Genomic DNA, 27,576 nt, shown 5'->3' with positions numbered 1-27,576 from the left:
TCCAATCTCTGAACTGCTTCTTAATTTGAAACTGGCTTTCCTAGAGCTTTGATGAGCCTGGTAGAAAAGACAGGAGGCCAGGTAACACAGCATTAGTTTCCATACTAACAGGCCAATACCTGATACATATGTTCCAAGTAGAAGTAACCATGTTTATACTCAGATTCATGAACAATATCTACGCATGAAGACTAGTTCCTAACTGATTGGCCTTAGTTTACTAGATTTACAAAATAAGAATGAACTAATCCTCAACTTTCAGACACCTCCTTAAAAAAAAAAAAGTCAGAAAACAAACTCTAAACTTACAGAGAAAAACAAAAACAAAATTTCAACTGGGTTTTTCATCTTTTATATTGGAGAAAGTGGAATTTTTTCTTTAAAAAAAATCTAGTTTTGGATTTTTTTGGATGAAAATATGTCTTTCCTAGCTTTGTATAAGTGCATTATATTCTGAATAGGAAAAAACTTACAGTTTGCATTAGTTCATAAAGTATGAATGTATACTTACCGGGACAAATTGTGCTGTTTTTGTTAGATCCAACTATATTATCTAATAAAAAAAATTAAAATCAGCGACTTCAGTAATAATATCTCAACTTCCCTAGCACTTTACAACATACAAAGCATATCTCTGATCATAATCTCATTTTACCTGCATAATAACTATTAAGAATTAGTAGCTTCAGTCAAATATTATACCTCTATCTGAAATCTTTTGGAGAACTGGGTGCAGATGAAGAATTATTAAAAGACAGCATCATAAGTATTCTGATAAAATAACACAGATTTTAACAATTAGTCACTTATGCCTTGAATTTTTTAAAAAATAAATAGAACATTATAATTAAGTTTCGATTCCTAGGCTCACATCTTAGATCACATTTATGTTCGGAAACACAAGAATGTATATATCAGAGCATTGTTTGTAACAGGAAAAAGCTAGAAACAACTTAAATATACATTAGAAGCAGGATGGCTAAATTACAACATACTCAAACAAAAGAATACCAAGCAAGAGTTAAAAATAAACTCTAGGTATCAACATGGATAGATCTCAAAAAAAGTATTGGGTAAAAAAAAAAAATGCAGAATAATGTGTACAATGTTAAGTCAATTCATATCAAGTTTGAAACTGTGAAAAATAATACCACATTATACATGTCACAATAATATAAACCAACATAGGGGTGATAAACTCCAAATTCAGCATTTCTTGAGGGATGGGGTGGGGTAGAATGAGAATGCATAAGAAACTATCTGTAATTTATTTTCTTTTTAAAAAAACTGAAAGAAATATGACAAGTTAGTTTTGACAGAGCCAACAGAAAGTATGTATCTGTGATGCTATCATCTAAATATTTCTGTATGCTAGAAATGTTTTATTTTAAAATGAAAGTTAAAAATGCATATAATTTACATAAATGGAACCTTTCTGCAAAACGTTGTGACATGCTTTTTTTTACCCAATTCATATTTTTGAGAACTAATCAGTCGATAGATCAAAATTCAATTATTTTAACTGCTAAACAGTATTCCATTATACGAATATACTACATTTTCTTCATTTCCTACAATGAACAATGCAACAACATCCTTGTATCTGTCATGTATATGCATAAATGTCCCCTAGGATATAAACTCAGAAATGGAATTGATAGTATTATGTAGGGTGTACAATTTTATTAGTTTAGTAAACATTCTCTTAACTGACTTCCTCTTAATTGACTTAATAGATTAGCCAACATTTTCTGAGAATATGCCCCCCCCCCCACATATCTCATTTCACCAAGCTGAGTTATATGCTTATCAAAGTCAGTCCTTTGTTTACACTAGTTATATTTGGTAATATGATTACATAATTTAAATACTGCAGACTGATGAAATGTCACAGAACTGTAATATCTATGGCTAAGTTGAATACAGCAGAACTCAATTAAAAAATGATACCAACTTAGTCATACAAAACTATGAATACTTAAGTACTTAAAGGAAAGTACTTAAAACCATATGTAGAATTCTACACTCAGACTGCTTCAAAAATATGTTTAGGTTTTCTCTCCACTATAATAAACTGAGACCAGAAACTGTAGCCGATGAATTACGGGTGCAATTTATGTAAGAATGCAATATGGAAATATAATAAAAAAGAACACATACAAAAAAAAAAAGCCTTGACCCTATACAGACTATCAGTAAATGAGCAGCATTTAAAGTAAATGTTTATAAACAGCTTATTTTTAAAAATTATTCTCTGCTTTAACCAACTTTTTTGATTAACCTAATAACCTGATCCTTATGTTTTGAAATTAGAGTTTTTACTGTATTGCCAAATATGTCTCCAAAATGATGGTTACCTTGGATTTTGTAGGCAATACACTCTCTGCACTTATTCACTCTAACATTAACTCTAACAACTTTGGGAATAATCTCCTTCTTTTGCTAAGTGTTTACAGTTCTCTTCCTCAAGGTGTAATACTTTTTGCCACGTACTCTATATCATTCTCTACTACAGACACTCTGAAACAAGGGAAATCATGATTTTATATTGCAGTTTAAAATTTTCAGTAGTAATTTCCCTGTCATAAAAAGCACCAAGTAAAGTGTCTGTTAGCTATAATATTTATCTCACTCTTTTAAAACAGAAATCATCAGCAGGTAAGTAAGAGGCCCTACCCTTTTCACATTTGTCTTCTGAAGTATTGGTCAAAAGTGGTGCTGTGAGGACATGCATACAATGGTTGTAGAAGAAATTTAGAAATTCACTTTTTTCAGTTTTCTGAAACATACAGAATTAAAGAAAATACTTTATTATCTTTATAATTAATAAAACATCTTCAAGAATTAGCAGTGCACAAACAAGATACTTTAAGATACTGTGAAAGAATAAAAAAAAATTGTTATATTCACCTTAACCTTATTTCTGCAGAACTGAAAAATCAGATCTATTTCATATTACATGTTAAATAAGATCTGAAATGCAATGAAAAATCTATCAATGTGAGAGCTACTTAACCGTTTGAAACCCCAGATTTCACAATGTATTCAAATTTGAAAAAACACCAAGTTGATTTATCAAGCCACTAGAAATGTTACAGATTTTAAATTTATTATTTTTAATTTTAAGAAGTTATTACTTGGAAATTTGGAAAATAATTCCTTCAGGTTTTTTGGCCATTATTTTTTATATAACTGGTTCTATAAACTTGTAATGATTTAAAAATAATATACATTTTCTCTAAATTTGAGTGAAGTCTATAAAGGAGAAATATCTCAGCATTTTGAGATAACCACTATTAATATTTTGCAATACTTCCTTAAGTCCTTTTTTGTGCTGACTCCTTTCACTATACAGTTAAGATCATTTGGTACATATTTTTTTCTTTTTTATTGTGATAAAAAACATATAACATAAAATTTACCATCTTAACCATTTTTATAGTTCAGTAGTGTTAATTATATTCACATTTCTTTGTTTTAATTTTTAAGATGTTAACATACAGAGGCCAAGGGTCATAAATAGAAGTGCTAACATTTTACCAAGATTTTAGCAGATTACAATCTTGTATTTTGCTGCAAAAACAACTGCTAGAGGAACATTACTGCTACTTGAATTCTGAGTGTACAAATGCTTGAATATTTGCTTTTCAAAATTGTACAAATTTACAAAATTTTGATTTTACATATATTTATACATAACTTATTGTATATAAAATCATCTAAAAACTGACTAGACCAAAAAGTTTCTATCACAGAGTAATTTCTTACATTAGTTGTAGCCAGCATGTTCTCTGGATCAATTAGAGTACGAAGAAGTCCCATTAACTGAACAGCACCTCCTAGCTCAGGATCAGTATCACAGATCATTTGTTCAATTACTACATTAATGAGAAGGATATCCTGAAAGAAAATGTGTTTCTGTGAGACCTGGTTTGGATATAAGACAAACGTACCAGCTGAAAGAACAAAATCAGAATCATACAGAAATAAAAAAAAGAATGGATGAACTTATTTAAATCTTTTTTTCCCTAATGTTTTCAAAGTTCTATAAACACACTAGAGCATAAAGAAACCCACTCAAAAACAAAACAAAACAAGACAATGCAAAAATCAGAGCACACGACAGCTTACAGTATCATCAACATAGGCAATGGAAAACAAAATCATTTACCAGAAATTCTTGTTCACTGGAAGTTCTAACGTATTTTCAGTCTACGTTTTAGTCTCAGACATGAATTTAGAAGTTGACTAAGCCCAAGATTACACACATCAAGTGACCCCGGAACATAGATTATGTCAGCTTCTAACAAGAAAATCCTTTCTGACAAAAATATGAGAAAAAATAACCCAGTACACAGCTCTCCAGAGGAGGTAAATGGGTACACACTGTGTTATATAATGATCTAAAGCAGCCAAATAGACTTATTATTACATTAGTAACATGTTCTTGGGTCTTAATATAAAGAGCTACAAAGCAGCTTTGCAGATACAAAATTTATTTGCTTTCTGCCTGTATTTTAAAAGTAGATACCTTAAGCATTAAAGTAGGATACAAAGTGATGGTTCAGGTCAAAGGAAAGAGTTTTGACATCAACTCAGATGATTTGAGAACAGGTTTATTATTGGGGGAAGAAAGGTAGTAACTGAAGGAGATGAAATAAGAGAACTACATGGAATGAAGATAAATTTGTTGAATTGGGAGAATTTTGTAAAATAATAAAAAGAAAAGTTCCAGTATAAAGCACATTTTAAATTATTTTGCTTTTCTAGTCCCTCCCAAACTTAACATACTGTGTTATGCTGAAATACTTCCCTGTGAAATTGTGATATTAAATGCAGTGAAGAACCATCAAAAACCATGTCATAGCAACTTAACTGCTTAAAATTAGAATCTCACCCTCTACCATGTCTCAAAATTTGAACACCAATGAACACTTCTATCATGGCATCAGAAACAATGAAATTTCTTCAAAGAGAAATTATGAAATATAATTCACAGAGCTACGTTAATAGACTCAAGCCTTATTTCAGTTAGAGGAGAAAGAGCAAATTCCACCTTAATCCGTTCCTGTTTCTTATTCTGGTATGTTCAGCAAAGTATATCACATATAAAATGTTAAAATATTACAAGAGGTATCAGCTAGTGAACTTTCTTCAGAACAATAATATGGTATTTACTTACTTTAAATTCATACCAGTTTGTACAACTTGGATTCTACCAGTTAATTAGGGGCTCAGATAATTTGCTCAATTATATGTATAAGTTCCAATTACATTCCTCCTCTTACACAAGTTCATTTAAAACTAAACTATATATATATAAATGATGAATTTAAGTTACATCTAAATGAAAACACAGTTGCAAAAATAGACTTCTCAAGGTATAGCTCATACACTAAAATAATATTTCAATATATATACTTTAAAAGCTTTTTACCCTTCTCTCTCAAATGCAGTTTCTTACAAATCCTGCCTCATAAGTACCAATACCAAATTCTGCTGGTCTACAAGCAAAGATAAAAGGGAAATGACCTGTGCTGACTGAGAGTCCCATAATCTGGTGACTTGTGGAAGTGAAAAAAGCCAATTTATATATTTCATAGTGAAATGACTGCTACAGAGAACTATAGCCTTTTCAGGAGATCAAAACTGCCTTTCTCAAAGACGTGTAAAACTTCCTTGACAGACAAAGGTATATGCACCATTGAATGCTATTCTGTAGAACTTTTTAGGGTGCCCGAGCTTGAGAAAGCAAGGGCACAGAGGTCAGTAGATAAATGGGAACATTCGGGTTTAAAAATTATGCTTAGATAAGATGTCTAGAATACACAAGAAAATAATTTGGAAGCCTACTAAACAGTAGAGGAAGCTTAACTGTAAAGTAAGCTTTAGCAACAGTCTATGACTGTTTGATCTCTAAGACCACCACTGGGTCAGAGAACTCACACTGACAGAAAATAGGCTACAATACAAAATAGAGCCCTGGAGGAAAGGCATCTTCCATTGCCTATCTCAGATGCAGCCACAGCTGAAAATGTCCTAAGGGAAGGAACCTAAGCTTTGGAAGAAAATGGGCAAGGAAAATTCTTTAGAGAACAGAACCAGGGACAGCTGGTTTGGTTAATCAAGAACCTCCAGGGACAATGAGTCTAAGCTACTGATATTCAACAAATATTTGACAGACCAGTGCATCATAGCTGTGAATGAATGACTGCTGTATGTTCTCCCTTTTCCCAAACAAAAGCAGTTCAATTGTGATGTTGGGGCAGATAAATTATCTTTTTGTTTACAGGTCCCTGAAACATATAAGGAGCCTTATTTGGACCTGAAGAGGAATGCACAACACTCAAATATTCTGGACGTGAAGTCTCCAGACTGGATACAGAAGTCTCCCTTGAGGAAAGGGTGAGTGACGAAAGAAAAGTGTATATGGATGTTAGGTAGTTACAGAGGTGGGCTGTGGATGATACTACTAGATGCCAACTTAGTCTCTATTCTCTTTGTCCTGCTAACAGAGCCCAAGCTTTGTTCAGAGAGGCAATGTACTCAGCTAAAACGCTGTATTTCTGTTTCCACTGCAGCTAAGGGTGACTCACTTCTGGCCAAAGAAATACAAGTAAAAATTACTAAATGGAACCTCTAAGAAAGAGCTTTAAAATTAAACAGAAAAGCTCTCTAGCTCTCTCCATTTTGCCCTCTGCCCCCTTTTTTCTTCCTGTTTGGAGGTGGAATAGCAATCTTGCAACCTCAAAGTAACAGACATTAAAACCAGAAGCTCAGGATGACTGACTCGTAAGATGAGTCTTCTGGCATCATGGAGCTGTTCCTTGACTAACTGTGACATGAATAAAACAAAAATTTTATTAGGTAAAACTATTATAGGCTGGTTTTTCTTTCTTTTTTTAGGATTAAAATAATTATAATTAACATACTATCTACCCTCCTAGCAAATATTTAGGTATACAATATTAATTATAGGTAATATGCTATATAGTAGATCTCTAGGACTTGTTCATTATGTAAAAGTGAAACTGTATCTTTTGACTAATACCTCCCTGTTTCCTCTACTCCCCATCCCCTGGCAAGCACCATTATACTCTCTGCTTCTATGAGTCTATTTTATATTCCTCATATAAGTAGTATCATATAGTATTGTGTCCTTCTGTGTCTGGCTTATTTCACTTAGCATAATGTCCCCCAGGTTCATCCAAGTTGTCAAAAGTGGCCAGCTTTCCTTCTTTTATTAAGGCTGAATAATATTCCACTGTATGTACATGACAAATTTTCTTTATCCATTCATCTGCAGATGAACACTTCGGTTGCATCCATGTCTTGGCTACTATGAATAATGCTGCAGTAAACATGAAAGTGCAACTATCTCTTCAAGATCCTGATTTCAATTTCTTTGGATTTATATCCGTAGTGGGGCTGCTGAATCATATGGTAGTTCTCTATTAATTTTTGAGGATCTTCCACACTGTTTTCCATAGTAGCTGCACCAAGGTATAGGCACACAACAGTGCACAAGGGCTCTCTTTTCTCCACATCCTTATCAAGACTTGTTACCTTTTGATTTTTTGATAAGAGCCATCCTAATAGGTGTGAGGGGATACCTCATTGTGATTTTGATGCGCATTTCCCTGATGATTAGTGATGATGATCACTTCCCATGCACCTGTTGGCTATTTTATGTCTATTCAGTTCCTTTGCCCATTTTTAAATTGGGTTTTTTTTTTTTTTTTGCTATGGAGTTGTAGGAGGTCCTTACATGTTCTGGATATTAATCTCTCATCAGCAGTTGTGTACAACTCCACACTTTTATTCCCCAACCCACATACTATGTTACTGATATCAGAATTTTTTTATACTGTGCATCTATTAACAAATTTCTGTAGTTGTAGTTATTCATAATATCTTGTCTTTACCTTTTATACTGCATTAAAAGTGATTTATATGCCACCATTAGATTATTCCATTGGTCTATATTTGCCTATGTATTTACCTTCATAGTGAGATTTACACTTTCATATATATGCTTTCATTTTGTTGTTCAGTGTTCTTTCATTTCAACTTGAAGAGCTCCCTTTATCATGTCTTAAAAGGCAGATCTAGGGCTTCCCTGGTGGCGCAGTGGTTAAGAGTCCGCCTGCCGATGCAGGGGACACGGGTTCGTGCCCCGGTCCAGGAAGATCCCACATGCCGCAGAGCGGCTAGGCCTGTGAGCCATGGCCACTGAGCCTGCGTGTCCGGAGCCTGTGCTCCGCAACAGGAGAGGCCACAACAGTGAGAGGCCCATGTACCGCAAAAAAAAAAAAAAAAAAAGGCAGATCTAGTTTTGACGAACTTCTTCTTCAGTTTTTGTCTGGGAAAGTCTTTTTTCTTTATTTCTGAAGGACAGCTTTGTCAGGTAAAGTGTTCCTAGTTGGCAGTTTTTTTTTCTTTCTGCACTTTGAATATATCATCCCATTCTCTACTGGCTTGCAAGGTTTTTGCTGAGAAATCCGCTGAAAGCCTTCCTTTGTATGTGATATGTTTATTCTGTCTTGCTCTCAAAGTTCTCTCTTCTCTTTGATTTTTGATAGTTTTATTATAATGTATCTTGGTGCAGACCTCCTTGGGTTGAATCTGTTTGGGGACATATGAGCTTCATAGACTTGGATGACCTTATCTTTCCTGATAAGTTTTTAGCCATTATTTCTTTAAAAATGCTTTATGTCCCTTTCTCTTTCTTCTCCTTGAGACTTCCATAATGTATATATTATTTTGCTTTATGGTATCCCATAACTCATGTAGGCTTTCTTCACTCTTTTTCATTCATTCTTTTTTCTTTTTGTTCTGACTGAATTAATTTTAAACGGCCTGTCTTCAAGTTCTCTGATTTTTTCCTCTGCTTGACTCAAGCCTGCTGTTGAAGCTCTTTATTGATTTTTTTCAGTTTAGTCAACTGTATTCTTCAGCTCCAGAATTTCTTCTGGTTCTTTTTTAGTTTCTCTTTGGTGAACTTTTTTGTATATGTGTTGTTTTCTTGATGTTGTTTAGTTATCTGTGTTCTCTTGTAGCTCACTGATCCTCTTTAACACAATTATTTTGAATTCTTTGTCAGGCAGTTCATAATTCTTTTTTTTTTTTTTTAATTTTTAGGGTTGGTTACTGGAACTTAATTTTGCTTCAAGTTTCCCTGACAGCTCTCACCTAGATTTTGGAAGTCACATGGAGGTAATTCTTGTCTGTGGATGGTTGTTAAAATCAGTGTTTCTGTTGCAGGGATAAGGGCTGGAACTTCCTATCTGCCATCTTGCTGACCTCACTCCTCATCTTGCTGATATATTAAGCCAAACTCATTTCTAAGTGATACATTAATTTCTTACATCTTTCCTTTTTTCTGTCACAGGCCAGGCCTTCTTTTTCCAAAGTTATCTCCAGCTGTTACAACTATCCTTCTAAAACTGAGACCTGATCAAGACATTCCTCTGCTTAAAATAGCTACAAGATAAAGGATTCACTCCTTAGACTGGCTGTATAGGTAGTAAATATTCTAACCCTGTGCAGTCCAATATGATATCCACTTGTCACAAGAGACTGTTTAAATTAAAATCAGTAATTCCTCAGTCACACCATCTACATTTTAAGTACTTAACAGCCATAGGCAGCGAGTGGCTACCTTGTTGGATGGCTAAAGAATAAACATTTCCATCATCATAGAAACTGAACAGCACTCTCCAGGCCTTTTATTACAGCTTCTTTGTTGAAGAAGGGAAAAGGAAAAAACAGACAAAGACAAAGCAAACAGATTTAGGCAAAGAGAAAAAAAGAGGGAGGAGAAAAGGGGCAAAAAAATGGGAATATTTCACAATCAATAAGACCAATTGCCACACTCAATGATATGAAAGTCTTAAAAAAGTTGGTTTCTAAATCCTTGTGTCAGATGGGTTTATTTTTTAGTGTTTTGAAGTCTCATTTTAATAAAACATGAGTAGTTATTAAAGTAAGTAACACAAAGGAGACACAAATCCACAAACTGTTCAATTCTGAATAAGAGCCAGTCTTCTGCAATAAAATCTACTCTGAAAATAAACATCAACTCAGACTTCCACTTTTGGCCAAGATGAAGTGACAGGAACTAGATTTACTCTTTTACCTCAAACAACAACAAAAACCCAGGCAAAATATATGAAACTACAATCTGTAATACAGTAGACATCAGCCAATGAAAGACACTGAGAGATGGGTAACAAATGAGATGAGCCCTATGATACATGTTAGGTATCTCATCTCTATTTTCTGATTGGGAAACATAAAGAACATACTTTATTTCATTGCTTCTAAGATAGATTTCTTAAAATTTTAACTTCTTGATGTTGAGATATATTTTATAACCTATGGCATTACACATTCACTGGTAGCCAAGTGGCAATCATGACAAAGTTACATGAAAAATTTGTACTGACACTTTCTGGTAAGATCAAGAAAATATCAGAATCTGTGTAACTTATATTCCATGTATATAGTAAATAAGAGGAGAAAGAAAGAATGGCAAGAGCAGGAAAAATATTCTGAGGTAACAGGATAAAAATAACTGATGTATGTTGTGGAAACACTACCAGTTTTTTAAAAAACTATCTAAATGTAAGAATCAAAAAAAGCTCATGCATATGAAATTTGCTCTTGCAGCTACTTGAATGAAGGTTACAAGTATTACAGAACCAATACTTCTTTCAATCCATTCTGACGTGTTCAAAGAAAGCAACAACTGTTCTTCAAATTCTACAGAAGAACTTAATCTAACTTCTTTAGTCTGTGAAATGGCAGAACAGCCTGGACAAAGAAAACTTAAGCTCATTTTTTAAAGTTGGGGGAATATCTTGGTATGATGTTGAAGGAAATGTTACTTCTGTACTATTCCTGACACAAAGAAATAACCTGAATTGAATCATGAGGAAACATCAGACAAATCCAAATTTTCAGATACTGCAACAGAAAGTTTTCATTTTTGTCTTGGGTAACAAGGGGATTACTGGGACAATGGATAAAATCTGAATTAGGACTGTAGTTAGATAACAGTATTGTAAAAATGTTATTTCATTTCCTGACTTTGACAATTGTACAGTGGTAATGTAGAGTTTTAGTAGATAGACACTGAAGCAAATAGGGGTAAAGGAGCACTGTGACATCATTTCCATACCTTTTTCTTCAATGATTCAGAAAAAATTAATTATATATTTATGTATGCAAATATGTATATACAAATACAAGCAAAGAAAATGATAATGCAAATGAGAAATAAAGTATTAACAATTGGGAAATCTGGGTAAAGTGTATATGGGAGTTCTTTGTACTATTATTGTAATTTTTCTGTAAATTTAAAATTACTTCAAAATAAAAAGTTAAAAATTGACACAATTTTAAGAAATAAAATGTGATATGTTCAATACAAAATGCTGAACAGTCAACCCATAGAGATTAGCTTATGTATTTATTTTAAATTTCTTTTTATGGTAAATTTTGCTCTCCAGAATTATTTTGAAGCAAATCCCATGTATACAATTCTAGAAATAATTTAGTAAAAACTGAAATAACCCTAAGGTTAATATCATATCTATAGAAATTAACATAAGAATTTATTTCTAAGTGAGAAATACACTGAAAATACCTGCCAAAATTAGTTCAGCAGTAACTGTATTATCCAGTCAGATTTTAAAAGAAGTTTTACTGAATGTTTCAAAGGTCATTAGCATAAAAATGTTTGAAATTTGTAGCACAGCAATTATTGCTAAATCTATCTTTCCAGCTTGGATAGAAATAATGACTATAGTAAAAAAAAGTTAATATTGCTATTTCCTTGTGTCTCCACACATATTTTAATACTGTAATCCATGTTCCTAAAACCAAATCTGCTCCCACAGTACCAGAAAGAAAAGTGTGAATGCTGTGCATTTAAGACAGCATCAAAATATCAACTGCCCACTGAATACACAGGTAAAAAAAAGTAATTTATCTTCATTTGTGACCTAACAATTATTTTGAGGCAACAAAAATTTTTAATTGGAAAATTGTTAGACCTCAGAAAATTCAGGGAAATGAAAGACCTTGAAGACTGTGACTACAAGAAAAAGAGAAATTAAAAAGGGACTTTTCATTGTTAGCAATCAGTAACTGCTTCCCCATGTCTCATGCATCAACTAAATGTAAACAAGAAAATATTTCTAATGAAAACAGAAATAAAAGCTGTAAAAGTTAAGAATTCTAAGCTAGTAAATTATTATTTTCATAGTGTGAGAGATTTTATGATGAATGCTCTTAATCCCATACATCACTAAGGATGAAGCAATATAAGTATTAATTTCAAAGTTATCTTTTGTAAAGGATGGCACTGAGATAAGAATTTCAACAGTGAGATTATAAACGGATTAATAAACTAGGTACTTATTTCTTTAAAGTCAGATTTAGCATCATTTGGGTTTTTTAAACTTTAAAATATACTTAACACAAAATATTTCTTCTATTTCTTTTCTACTGCCTAAATAATAGCATTAGCTCAAACCGGTTCTAAAATAAAATTGCTTTTAAAAAAAACACTGGAAATATCTAACACATAGAACATAAAAATCTAAGTGGACATTAATAAAAAATAAAACATATAAAACTATAGTTTAATTCAACAGTAACAAAAACATAAAATAATCAAATAACATTGGGAATCTAAACCTTCTTTAAGAAGGGACATAATTGTATTTCAGTTATTTTCTATTTAACACTAACATATATTTAATATAAGAAAGGGTATTACAGCTATATGGTCATTTTGTCTTTACACAGAGATTAAGGGGAAAGTTTAAATATTTTTGTAGTGGGAAAACACAACATTGGTTTCATTATTAAATGTTCATCCCCACTAAAAAAATAGACACATTTGAATCAGTAAAAGCAACTTCTTAGTTATACTAGATAAGTGCCTGACCTAAGGGTTTAGAATTACATTTCATTAGTATTTGAAACTTTTTTTAAAACCAAGAATTAAGAATTTGATTCATTAAATCTATTTATCTCAGTAATAGTTGGAATGCATTTTTTTTTTTTACAATAAACAAATCAACTGCCACATATTCTGGCCTTGCCAAAGTCACAACTGATCAGAAATCTATTATTCTTCTTCATAAACAGTTAAAATTACGGTTATGACTTTTCTCTCAACGTTTTGCAAACACTATTTTATAGGTAATTCATATAGAACCAGAGCATTATCACTTACGTCATCACTCTGCTGGGCTTCCTGCATTACAAATTCTCGGACCATGGATGGACTAAACTCTACTAGATAAGAAAATATATCTGTAGCAGCTGATCTGACTTGCAAATCATCCATACCCTGATAAAAGGAAAATCAGGTTACTTAGAGACTGTGAACAAAAGTTATGCCTGCGTTCCCCCTTTTTCTCCCACATCTATGCCAAACAAATTTTTGGATTTAGACATGGTACTGGAATCAAAACATATAATCTCTCCCATCCTTTTCTTTTACAAATATTAAAAATTTTAGGCAGCTCAATGATTAGTTTCTGCCAGTTTTTGTCTTTACCACCACAAAAATAAATATTCAGAGAATTTAAATAGAATCAGCACAGGATTATAAAGCACCGCTTTACAAATGCTGCAAAAAAATTTGGGGGATGGGTGGGAGGATTCTTGATTTAAATATATGCAAAAATGTGAATGAGGTCTCCTAGTTAAGGCTTCAAAACTTTCCAAAAGCTGTCTTTGGTCCTGTTTGCCAGTTACGCCTTAGTAACTGATTCTCCCTTTTATGACTCTCTTAATAGAGAATGATTTTGAAAACAATCTGGGTATTTTCACTCTTTTCCGTAACTTAGTTTTCTAAGGTAGTGATCTTGAATGCTTTTTCCCTATCAGTACATGAAGGATACATGATTTATAAGATAAAAATCTCCAGGTGATTCTGAAAACATTCCCTAACTTAGCAGTTCTCGAAGTGTGGCCCAGGGAACCCTGAGGGGTCTCACACACTGAAAAGGGGGGTTATAACACCCTTTTCAAAATTGCATGAGATTAAAACTATTTTCATAATATTATTTATTATGAAAATAAATATTAAGGCATTATTGGCCTTTTTCACTCCCAGTCTATCACAAGTATAGTGGGGTTTTCCAGAGGCTACAAGATGTAATATCATAACAGATTAAATGCAGATGCTGCTATGAGAATCTAGCTATCTTCTATTAAACCAGGCATTAAAGGGATTGGCAAAAAATGTGAAACAATGCCACTTGTCTCACTAAATTTTTTTTGTTTTGGAAAAGTTATTTTTTCATGAAAGTTATATTAGTTATCTTAACATATAATGGGTTAATTATTATCATTTTAAAATGAGTTAATAAATACTTAAAAATTTTCTCAGTTTTAATTTTTCATACAATAAATGCCAATGGATAAAGCTCATATAAACAAAAGTATGAGAGAGAATCACTCCCTTAACCCCATACTGCAGCACAAGCCCCCTTGATCCAGTCTGCCCTTCTCCCATTCACTGGTCTAAAAAGGAAAGGTATTTTATTAGTTTCTATGAAACATACTTAATTTTGTCATAGAAGAGATAACAGTCTCGTAAAACCATGTGGGATTTTTATTTACTTGAAGCCATATTATATGAATCCCATGTTAATATTACAAATTTAAGTTAATAAAAATCTGAAGAGGTTTTATGACTCACTACCAAATGAATCATAACCTAAAATTACAAAATTCAATATGCATTACTATAAAAAATTATCTCCCATCCACAATATAAATCTATTACAAATTCGCAATTTCAAAAACATGAAAATAAGCTATATAATTACCATTACAATTTCAAGAGCAGGAAGAATCCCCAACTTTGCCAAAGTTTTGAAAAATGCATCCCTGTTTTGAGGTTGTAATGTCTGAGAAAATGCACAAAATTCCTTGAAAAAATTAACCTGTAATGTTAGAAAGAATAGTGAGAAGTTGACACATATTAAAAGTAACTCTGGGGCAAACTGTAATGTGATCTACCACAGTGTGGAATTAACCTTCTCAGGGACCTAGAGTTTTTAGGATATCCTGGCTCCTCAAAACCTAAAGAACATAGAAACCATGCTATAATAAATGGTGGCTGGGTTTTCAGGGAGCACTCATAAAGCACAATTCAATTTTTAAGAATTGTAAGGAACATCAGAGATTTCCTAGGATAAAGGGCTAATTTTATAACTGAGAAAACTGAGAAATAACTATACCAAAGATGACGTGGCTGATTTTAAGTCAGCAATCTTTCATTACTTCTTTAGTATCTGATTATAAGGTTTGAAAAACTGGCAAACTGCTGGTAAACAGCAATCACCATTCTCTTTCCCCAAAGAATGGTTTATATCCCAAAAAAGTGATTACCAACACATTCTAAAGAAGAAAAACACTTCCAAGAACCAATTCATCATTCGTTTATTCAAGAAGGATTCTCCTATCTCTTGTTTAATAAAACAAAAAAAGCATCTCAATAATGTATCTACAACCATAAAACCGTATGAGTTTGTAGTTCTGTCCTAACATAAACCACGTCTTGATTTTGTAATTTATAAGGCACATATTCCCTCACTGGGGGGAATAAAATCACATCAAAATATCTCTAAAAACTTCTAAGATATACAAAACAGTACGTTTTAGAAACTTTGCTAATAATCATTTTATAGTATAATTTAAATACAGGTGACCCTTGAACAATACAGGGGCTGGGGTGCCCGCCTTCCACTAAGTCAAAAACCCGTGTGTTAACCTCCATATCTGTGGTTCCGCATCCAACCCTGGACCATGTAGTTCTGTAGTATTTACTACTGAAAAAAATCTGTGTCTAAGTGGAACGTGCAGTTCAAACCCACGTTGCTCAAGAGTCATCTGTTTATATCTTTCATACTAATTACAAAAATTTTTCTCTTAAATTAACAAGTTCAGTATTAAAAGCTGTGTATGCCAAAAGAGTAAGTGCTCTTTAAGGGTGTGAATTTCAATAATAAATAACCTACCAATTCACGTCGTTTATTATCATCCGTGGCCTCATCTGTTAATTGTGCAAAAACTTCAGACAAAAACTTCTCATCTTCCTACATGAGAAAAAATAATTACTATGAATTTAATAAAAGTATAAAGTTATACTCATTTATATGATTTCACAAACTATAATAAAAGTAGCTGAAAACCTAAGAACAATCCCATTACAAAACCTAAAATTCCAGGTATATTCATATTATAATTTTCAAAATCTGACTATACCATTCAATATTAGTTAGACATATTAATACCTTGTTTAATCAAACCTCAACTATAAACTCTTTGAAAAACAAAAAATAGATATTATAGAGGTCATGCATGAAAACTCTATTTACCTTAACCGAGAGCTTCTCTAGCTCCCTTTCAGGGTCTATTTATTTATGCTTAATTTAAACATAATTCAAACAAGTTTGAAGATCTCATTATTAGTCCACAGTGGATTAGAAAAATGAGAGTTACAAACACGGCAATAAAGAACACTGAATTCTGGCAGTGATAAGATTATAAAGGTTAACTGTGATTATTTTTTGGTGATGGATTATGAGTGATTTTCTTTTTTGCTCATCTGTATTTTCCAATTTTCTATAATAAATATGGAATTAAGTTACAAAGGAAAAACTGACATGAAAATTTAAATTCACTTTAGAGAAGATTTCCATCAAAACGTGCTGAAAGTTATGCTTTTAAGTTTCAGTACTCTTCAAAATTCACTTTTATGAAATATAATTTGAATAATTTTAATTAAAATAGCGTAACCTAAAAATATTTGTAATAGTGATAACTGCATGGTTGATAATACAATCAAAGCATGACATATAAAGGATATAGCTAATATACCTGCCCTTTTTCTTACTGTAAATCAACCATGAAGTGGTATCAATCCCTTAAAGCCTTTCTGAAATAAGGTAGAACATATATGAAAAAATGAATGAAAAGCACTAGGTATGATCATGGAAAATATAACATGCTCTCCTCCCGCTAAACATCCTTTGGAGCTATTCAAAGACACATCACTGACAGATAACCCCTTTTTTGACTCAGAATAGTGTTCATTTTGTTATTTAGTTGACTCCTTTTGGATCTTATGTATGGAGGCCTGAAACATCTACCTTCTGAGAGAGTTCAATTACATAAATAATCTTTACTTATCCCTCAAATCACCTTTTCATCTCAGTATTTTAGGTTTTGTTGAATAAGCACATATTTACCTCAACTTATACCTTTTATAAATTTTTATCTTCCTGCACCTCTCCCAGATTAAATCTTCCTTTCCTGTCTAAAGATTTTTAACTTTTTCAGAATCTTTTCATAGGAAAATAGTTACAGTTCTTTGATAAATGCAATTTCCCATTTAAATTCTTCTTATATGACTCATTATTTGTTCGCTGATGGCTAGAACTGCATAAAGTATTACAGAAGCAATTTCAAGTATTACAGTCTGCTAGGAGAATGCTTTCCGATTCCTAGTCTATTTTTTTTCTGATCTCTAACATTATTATTATTTTTTGCGGTATGCGGGCCTCTCACTGTTGTGGCCTCTCCCATTGCGGAGCACAGGCTCCGGACGCGCAGGCTCATCGGCCATGGCTCACAGGCCCAGCCGCTCCGCGGCATGTGGGATCCTCCCAGACCGGGGCACGAACCCGTGTTCCCTGCATTAGCAGGTGGACTCTCAACCACTGCGCCACCAGGGAAGCCCCTCTAACATTATTTTTGATTTATTCTACACAAGCACTCTGTTCCAATGTATTAAGGAAGCAATGATTAGTAGCTTAAAGCCTATCATAAATATAGCTGGAAAATTTCCCCTAAATCCCTGGTTCTTCAAGTAATTAGTTTCTTTAGATCACTTTAGTTTTTCTTTTCTATTTCATTTTAAGAGCTTTTCATAAATCATAATTATTTTAAGTCAAATTGTGCATGTTTACTATTTTGGATAACAAAACCTTAAAGGGAAAAGAGGAGCTGCTCCTAAAGAGTCTGAAATCAAACTTTTTTCTTTGCGATGATGTAAAAATGGGCACGCACACAAAACCAAAATCCCAAACCTAGGACCCATGCAACATTAAAAATTCTAAAAGGATCACGTAGACACAGAAATTTAAAATTAGATGGGGCTTTTCAGAGAGTACCTAAAGATGGCCTAATCTAATTTTAAAAGTCCATCCCAAAGAATGGATTTATTTGAAGCTAGCTAGTGATAAAGATGGATTTAGAATCCTGGTCTCCTGCATAATGAAGTTCTGTCACTCCCACAACAGAAAATACACAGGATAGATTCCTAAGGAGGAATCAAACCAAAGTGAAATATACACACAAACTAGAATGGGCCAAGTCCAGTATGATAAAATTTAATATGTTAAATCCTACACTTGAGTCCAAAAACCTCTAAAACAAAACCATATTATTGCAAAATTGTTTTCTTAATGGTGTTGGAAGATTTTACATATTAAATTAATGGGATGAAAGGTTAGAAATTTCTCTTTCAGTGCTGAAATCTTGCAAAATATGTCAAAAAATAACTAAACCACTGATCCCACTGGGTTTGTTTTTCACTCAACTCTTATCTATGGAATAGTGAAATTTTATGTTAACATGCTAAAATGTCAACATTTGAGATACGTGTCCTTAATCATTTCTAATGCAGGGAGAAGTTAAAACTTCTTGTTCTGAAAAGGATCTTAACTCTACAGCTGTCTGTGTGGAAATAACCTCAATGTACTGGCTTTTGGGAATTTAATTTATAAAACATTTTAAAGTATATTTCTCAATTCTGGACACAAGGGGTTTTGAACTGCAATTAGGTATAAAATTCAGGTTAACTAAAATCTTATGTCCCTATCATGGTTACAATAATCTCACCATGTATTAGAGTACATACTAGGAGTGACCACCCTAACTGCTTTCATATAATTTCTCAGTTAATTAACCTAATTTAGGCTAGGAGTTATCTATGTAGTTTTATACTACCTCATTTTGGTCGAGTTAGATAAAATTCTTACATTTTTACTTGCCCTATGTAACTAATGCAACAACAGGTTAATACTTATTTAAGAAGCTACAGATATGCATACTAGTTAGCCACATGGGTATGTGGAAACATCTAATGCCTGCAGGGAAATCTCAGAGATGGGCTTTAGGAAATGAGCCTTTAGAGGCCAATGGCCATAATCTTGCTTTCTTCTCACACACTGTTGAAAAGAGAATTCAGCATAATGGCTGGCACAGAGGTAACGAAGTGGTAAACCTTAAGTAAACAACAGGTAGCTCACTGTATCTGGCTATTTCATAAAATGCCTCTCATGGACCAGAAATGAGTAAAACTTGGTTTATATCACTTTCACAAATAGACCACCTATGACAGAATGTATGACATAGAAAGTTATAAATATTTACAGATTAGTTTGCATAATTTATTTTCAAAACATAAAAAGCATTATGATTTACTATTATGGATTTGGCAACTCTTCTGAAGTCAAAAGCAGTCATTTGAAAGCTACACTTGAGCTTCTGTCACTGGGTCCTTTATATCAACTACACTGACTGTGGGTTTATTTCCAGTCTGCTGAGACTATAACTTTTTCTGTCAGCAAGTGAAATGGCACCCTGAATTGTACAGTATGGTTTTAAAAAGTGGGTCCCATGTATTATAAATGGAACCTAATGTGTAAGTCCAACTTGCCTCACACTTATTACTGTGGAATAATGAAAAACTGCCTGATGAAAGAATGATCTGGGAAGTAAACCCTATACAAATGTAAAGTTATAATAGTGAATAATTGTTGGAAGTATCATGAAATGGAATCTCAGAGGTAAGTACTAAAACAGACATTCTTAACTTTTTGGTCTCAGGACCCCTTCAAACACTTAAAAACTACTGAGGACCCCGAAGAGCTTTTATTATGTGGGTTATATTTATCAGTATTTACCATAATTAAAACTGAGATGCTTAAAAACATTAATTTTCATAAAAAAATAAGCTATGTTTGTATAAATATTTTTTTATGAGAAACAACTGTATCATCCAAAATCATAAACATTTAGAAAGAAGAGTGGCTTTGTTTTACATTTTTGCAAATCTCTTTAATGTTTGGCTTAACAGAAGACAGCTAGATTCTCAAATCTCCTTCAGCATTCAATCTGTTGTGATATGTTGTTTTGGTTGAAGTATATGAAGAAAATACAGCCTCAAGGTGGCAGGAAGTTGGAAAAGGAAAAACTTCACAGACTTCTCTGAAATGGCTTCAGGTACTCCCGGGGTCCACAGACATAACTTAAGAACCACTAACTACACTAAGTACTATATAGTAGCAGCTCAATAAACTTAGTGACTGATGTGTAAATAACAAAGGCAGTTATGCAGGAAACTGTTAGTATATTATCACAAGTAAAGCAAAATCTTCAAAATCATGCTTACCAAACTGTTAGGGTATAAAGGATTAACGTGATATAAACATAGTATAAAACTCCTACTTTACAACTCAAGGAGAGAGAATAAAATCAACCTCACATAGCAGATAATCTGACTGTAATTTACTGAAAATTAATGAATGTTTCTCAGTTCTGGCTGCACATCTGAATTATTTTGGAAGCTTTAAGCACTCACGCATATCCCCAATAATAACTAGGTCTCACAAAATGGAATAAAAAATATTTAAAAAAACATCTGCCTCTGTTTGGGATGATGAAAAAGTTCTGGAAATGGATAGTGGTGATGGCTGCATAACACTGTGAATGTACTTAATACTATCAACTGTACATTTAAAAATTGTTAAAATTTTGAATTTTATGTCACGTATGCTCTACCACAGTTTTCTAAAATGCAAAAAACAAAAAGTTAAAACAAAACCCAGCTGCATGATGGGACATTTAGAAATATAAAAGGTCACATTAAGAAATGATTCTTCTTCAGAAAACTATGAGATAAAGCCCTGTTTTCTATGCTTGATAGTACAGTTAAAGTAAACAAATCTTTAAAAACGAAGGAATGAACACCAGCTTAACTATTAAGGGGAATAAATATCTGAAAACAAAATTATGAAGAACACCTCACTTTACTTACCTGCAACATGCTGACTATTTCAACTTTGTTGAAGAAAATAAAAGATGTAAGAGTAGAAAGAAAATTCTCTTCAAAAACTGATGGTGTAGGCAAAATGATGTCCTGAATGTACTGTACCCTGTAAGTCTGATGTATTTTTTGCCTTAGTTCAGAGTCTGTTATTGGTATAACTTCCTTAAACTTTGCAGTTTTGGTCAAGAATTCTCTGTGCCTTTTTGGCTGAGCCAAAGCAGGGTCATATTCAAGGCATCCCACGACATCCATGATACACTCATCAGAAAACATTACCTCAAACAGAGTTGCCTTATTTAGGAATAAGATTCCTCTAATAATTTCATACAAATGATGTAAGCCTTCAGTGTTTTCTAGGTTCTCACAAGCTTGGAACAGCTGCAGTAGTTTTTTAATATAGCCTTCATTTTCCAAGGCCAGAGCCAGCTTTTCCCTACGGATAGGTGAGGAGAGAACTGAGGTAACTAAGTCAGCAATCTCTTCAAGTTTATTGAGTTCACATGTGGGCAGGTCAATCAGATGACTGGTTTCAGGCATTTCTTCAAATCGTTCTTCTTCTGATTCATCAATGAGGTCCTGTGTGACTTCCACTGATGGATCCTTACCTTGAACCTAAAAATATCCAAGTACAGCTGGTTACCTTAAAATACAAAAGAATTCAGAATTTTGGGAATCAAATCACTGATCATTGAATTAAAAAAAAAAAATAAATTTCTTTTTTTTTTTGGGCCACGACTCACAGCATGTGGGATCCTAGTTCCCGACCAGGGATTGAACCCCTGCCCCCACTAGACTGCTGGAAGTCCCCTGACTAGTGAATTTAAGTAAAAATCAATACTTTCAAGGAATCAATACTAATACAGTCATTGTTAATTAAAAGTGAAGTCTAGAGGGGGAAAATACAACTAGTTTAGAGTCGGTTATCTGAGTCTTAAGTTACTGACTGCAGATGGTTTCACCTCTAAATTTCCCAACTTACAACTTGAGGTTAACTCTGATCCCTAATAATGTGAATATTTCAGCTAATGTTATGTATGTTTGATATTAAATTATGTAATAACCACTTGCAGTTGTTTCTTCACTCTACCTAGTAGAGTGAATTTTGCAGAAAGTAACTCTTCTGTTGGTCCCCCAAAATTACTATGTATGACAAAGCACCATCACACTGGCTTAACAAGGACACTACTGAGTTCAAACCAAATTAAAACCCAGCTCCTTGTATATTCAAGAGTAAGAAAATATGATTTCCTCAAAATACTTTTGAAATTCACTTTTGGAAAAGTATTTGCTTTTGCTCTGAGCCTGAAGCTGATAAACAGACTAATAAATAAAGTCTATTCTTTTAAAAACTGGCGTTCATTTAACATCTGTGATAAAGCCTCCAAGTATTATCTAGATAAAAATCACAACATAATGAATAAAGAACTGCTTTATGATTCAGATTGACTACTTTATGATTCAAGAAAAGCATGGCTAACAAATTTTCTATAATGAATTACTCTAACAAACAATGTTTAGATCTTTACTTTTCATACATTTTTCTAATTCATAATCCAAGAGTGCAATCATCCTCTCTTCTCCACCTTAAAACGTCCCGAATATCCTAAGCAGAAAGAGTTCCACAAATTTCCAAATCCACCAAAGCAACATATGAAAAAAGACCTAAGAACTCAGAGAAAAAAGTAGATGGATATACTGATGCTTACAAGATACTTTTTTTCCCCAGAGGAATGAGAGTATTTCTTTTACTTCTGAGTTCTCAACAGAGTAGCTGGGCTTAGGGAGGATGACACATAAATATAAAAGAAAATATAAGTAACAAGGTCATAAGAACAGTTCAGATAAAATGCCTTGGAAACTCAGAGGAAGGGACATTCCAGCTCTTGGGGTGGGGGTGAGCAGAGAATACAAGGAAGGAATCATAAAAGCAGTGGCATTTCATAAAAAGGAATGAAACTGGATCATCTGTAGAGACGTAGATGGATCTAGAGACTGTCCTACAGAGTGAAGTAAGTCAAAAAGAAAAAAATAAATATCATATATTAATGCATATATGTGGAATCTAGAAAAATGGTACAGATGAACCAGTTTGCAGGGCAGAAACAGAAACACAGATGTAGAGAACAAACGTATGGACCCCAAGGGCGGAAAGTGGCGGGGGTGGTGGTGGTATGAACTGGGAGATTGGGATTGAGATGTATACACTAATATGTATAGAACAGATAACTAATAAGAACCTGCTGTACAAAAAAATAAATGAAATTCAAAAAAAAGAAAAAAAAGCAGTGGCATCTGAGGTTTTAAGTGGACCTTCAAAGATAGGTAAGATTCTGAGGGGAGATAAAGGTACTCAAAGTGCAAGGGGAAGAGCACAGAGACAGAGAAATGGAAATATGTGACATGCATACGGCAAACAGCAAAAATGGAAATGCAGACTCTAGCCAGATCATGAAAAGTCAAGCTAAAACACCTGTATTACTGTTCAGGGAAGTGAATGTGCAGCACTGTCCTTTAGAAAATTAACCTGGCATCAGCTGCATGAGACAAATTTGAAAATATAGATAAATTAGGGTGTTATTCCAAAGGCTACATAAACAACTGAATTTGGATAGTGATGTTGGGACAGATATGGGATAGCTACAAAAGAGAGAAGGAAACACAATGACCCTATAGTTTTAAACCCATCATTGGGAAGATTATGGCTTCTTTAACACAAACTGGGAATGTGGGAGAGGAATGTTAGTAAGAGTTCAGTTTTATTAAGTTTGAGGTGTTTGAATATCCAGCTGGCAATTAAATCTGTGGGCCTACTACTCTGGAAAAAGAATAGGACAGAAGATAGAGATTTGGTATTAGGGTGACAGTTAAAGCCAGAAGACTCTGACACTAACCAGAGAAAAGAGAAAACATAGTGTGAGAGGAAGGAAGAAGAATCAGAGGTTACAAAGAACAAATAAAAGGAAACCAGGAGTTAACTTACACTTCAAATGAACATAGTTTGCATATGTTTAAGAATAAAAGCACAGCTCCAGAACCACGCATGTAACCACTAGGTTACAGCATGTTTATTTCTTCGTTATCTAGTATTATCCCTTACAAGCTTCCTGGATTCATCCTGAACGTAACCCTGACTGATCTGATCTGTCAATAGCACATAAACCCAAGTGTCTACCTGGATGACAATAGTGCTGTCCACCAGATATTTCTGGTTCTCTCCCTTTTGTGGCACGTGACTTCATTGCTTCCATGAAGTTACATGTAGCTGTGTGACTTGTTTTGGCCAATAAAATGTGAGCAAAAGTGCCATGTATAACTTCTGGGAAGAGCTTTCAAAAACCAGTGCTCTGATTTGCCACCTTTCTTTCCCACTCTGCAATAATCATGGAAGTATTAAAATGAATTCTCTATCAACTTGGGTCCCTGAGAGGCTCTGCTGAGCACAGACCCCTCCTCTCCAATATTGGTCAAATAGCATTAAGGGGGCTTCCCTCGTGGTGCAGTGGTTAAGAATCCGCCTGTCAATGCAGGGGACACGGGTTCGAGCCCTGGTTCGGGAAGATCCCACATGCCACGGAGCAACTAAGCCCATACACCACAACTAGTGAGCCTGCGCTCTAGAGCCCACGAGTCACAACTACTGAGCCCACGCACCACAACTACTGAAACCCATGTGCCTAAAGCCCATGCTCCGCAACAAGAGAAGCCACTGCAATGAGAAGCCCGTGCACTGCAACCAAGAGTAGGCCCCGCTCGCTGCAGCTAGAGAAAGCCCCCGTGGCAGCAACGAAGACCCAACGCAGCCAAAAATAAATAAATTAAAAGAAAACAGCATTAAGGAAAAAAACCAAACTTTTGTTGTGATAAGGTTCATGGTAAGTCCACACTATCAGTAGGCTTCTCAATGAAAATTTCTCTTTTCCACACTCCTATCCTAGTCCCTTATAGCTACTGCTTTAATTTTTTCCCCTTTTCAAGGGTCAAACACTAATACTCTCCCCTTTAAGTCTGATAAGAGAGAACTTTTTCCCTTTGAGAAAAAAAGATGCCATCAGTACTCAACTTCCTCCAACATTCTTCTTTTCCATCTCACAACTTATCTTCATCCAATTCCTTCATCTGTTTCAAAGAAAATGTCTCTACCATTTTCTGAGGTTAGAACTTCCATATGTACTTCTAATTTTACGCTAAGAGCTCAATATGTATCAATTATCTTAGCTCTTTTTAAAAAAAATTAATTAATTAATTAATTTGGTTGTGCTGGGTCTTAGTTGCCAGCAGGTAGGCTCCTTAGTTACGGCACGTGGGCTCCTTAGTTGTGGCACACAAACTCTTAGTTGCAGCACGCATGCGGGATCTAGTTCCCTGACCAGGGATCGAACCCAGGCCCCCTGCATTGGGAGTGCAGAGTCTTAACCACTGTGCCACCAGGGAAGTCCCTTAGCCCTTGTTTTTGTAATTTCTCTCCCACCAATGATTCTTTTGTTCCATCATTCACCATTCCCCTTAAGATACTTATTGCTCTTTGAGCTGTCAATCTTTTTCAGAGAGGAGTTCTATTTTCTTATTATAAGGGGTTAAGAAATGACAAAGAAATAGGTTTTTTTTATTGAAATTGTTCTTTCAAAGGTCAGCAATGACCTCCCAGAATTAAAAAGTAAAATACAACGTATGGTTCTGTTGAATACCACACAGTAGCTGGGAGCAATAAACTAAATGTATACTCAGCAACATGGCTAGATCTTAAAAGTACAGTACTGAGTTGTGCAGTAAAAAATTAACCTTGCTAGACCAGCAGAGTGGCCAAACCTAACATTCCTTTTGAAGGTGGAAAAGTTTGCATAAAAATCAATGACAAATGGGGAGGAGAAATGGTAACAGAGGGCAAAGGAATAAATAAATAGGTAATGTAATGAAGGAAATCCAATATTAACACTGGTGCCTTAAGAAAAGCTCAGAGTAAGAGATGATATTCTCTTAGCTCAATTGTAACAGATGCCTGGAAGGGTGAAGCCATATGTTTCTCAAGTCTACCACTGCTCCTGGGACTCAATAAGGTCGAATGGAAGTCTGTAAGTCTACTTGATAGAGCTGACACCACCCTGGGAGACACTGTCATACAACATGATGAACTGGACCAAATATTAATGACTGAGTGGGATTCTTGTAACGTGCCAGTAGCTACTGACTCTTACTTTTTTCAGGTTACATCTACTACCATACTGCAATATGGTATAACATTGCCACTGTTGATCCAACTACCTCATGTACATAAGCCTTATGATAATATTGATATTATGATCAAATGTATTAGGAAACTGAATTAAAGCCTCCTCAGCATGTAATGTTGATAGAAAATGATTGGCATGAGGAATAAGTGGACTTACTGTTAACCATCAGCTAATTTCTATACTAAAGAGTTCTCTATGAGTTTACCATAAGGTACAGACTGTGGTAGATCAAGGAGGGTAATGAGCAGTCAAAATAGTGCAAAAATATAAAAAGTAAATCATGGCTTTACAGGACAGAATAGTTGTTTCTTTAAATCTACTCCTAGCCCAGAATGACTCCTCCAAATGTTAGGCATATTCATACTGATACTATTGATCTGTCATATAAATGCTACACTAAGTGTAGATGCTTAGACAAATATGACCATTTTGCTGTTAAGAGTCTTGGCCAAGGGTGACCTTTGCAGTAAAGGACTAATCTTGCCCTAAGAAAGGTTTGGACCTTGCCTAACTCCTGAGAGTCAACCTCTAAGCATTCTGAATATCCTATCTGTTGGGAGTATTTTTGTTTACCTGGGGACCTTGGGCTATGCCGGACAGTCCACATACATGTGTGGATAACTGGATGGTTTATGGAGGAGATCTTGGGCCACACAGTATCAGCTCAACCTCTGGGAGTGCTGGAAACTAGAGTCAGCCACATGGGTAGTCAGCCTGCTTACATGACTAACACCCCAATGAAAATGCTGGGCATAAAGGTTTGGGTAAGCTTCCCTAGTCAGTAATACTCTGTACATGTTGCCACCCATTGTTGCTGTAAGAAGTTAAGTGCTGTCTGCATGACTATACCAAAAAGAGAAAACTGGATACTGACGCCTGGAACTCTCCTAGACTCTGCCTGATGTGCCTTTTCCCAATGTTAATTTTAACCTGAATCATATCATTGTAATAAACTGCACCATGAATATAATAGCTTTGTGAAGTTCTCTAAGTCTTTCTAGTGAATTAGTGAACCTGTGAGTGGTCTTGGGGACCTCCCGAACTACATGAGTAAAAAGAATAAAAACAGGGCTTCCCTGGTGGCGCAGTGGTTGAGAATCCGCCTGCCGATGCAGGGGACAAGGGTTCGTGCCCCGGTCCGGGAAGATCCCACATGCCGTGGAGCGGCTGGGCCCGTAAGCCATGGCCACTGAGCCTGCG

General features: G+C 34.4%; 1 protein-coding gene across 3 annotated transcripts in view; it reads right to left on the bottom strand.

The window, feature by feature from the left end:
- The window catches only part of PPP4R3B (protein phosphatase 4 regulatory subunit 3B), a 65,735-nt gene that overhangs the window by 23,078 nt on the left and 15,081 nt on the right, over nt 1–27,576 (bottom strand). For all 3 annotated transcript variants that reach the window (XM_059080015.2, XM_059080017.2, XM_059080018.2), the window contains exons 4-10: nt 21,137–21,760; nt 16,050–16,127; nt 14,856–14,972; nt 13,250–13,366; nt 3,769–3,900; nt 2,677–2,779; nt 512–553 (exon numbers count right to left, since the gene is read on the bottom strand). In XM_059080015.2, the coding sequence (XP_058935998.1) occupies nt 512–553; nt 2,677–2,779; nt 3,769–3,900; nt 13,250–13,366; nt 14,856–14,972; nt 16,050–16,127; nt 21,137–21,760 (1,213 nt within the window). The remainder of the gene's footprint in view (nt 1–511; nt 554–2,676; nt 2,780–3,768; nt 3,901–13,249; nt 13,367–14,855; nt 14,973–16,049; nt 16,128–21,136; nt 21,761–27,576) is intronic.

Source organism: Kogia breviceps, chromosome 11 (assembly GCF_026419965.1).
Source record: "Kogia breviceps isolate mKogBre1 chromosome 11, mKogBre1 haplotype 1, whole genome shotgun sequence".
NCBI lineage: Eukaryota > Metazoa > Chordata > Mammalia > Artiodactyla > Physeteridae > Kogia > Kogia breviceps.
Note: the sequence above shows the minus strand (reverse complement) of the source record. Positions and strands in the feature narration are given on the sequence as shown.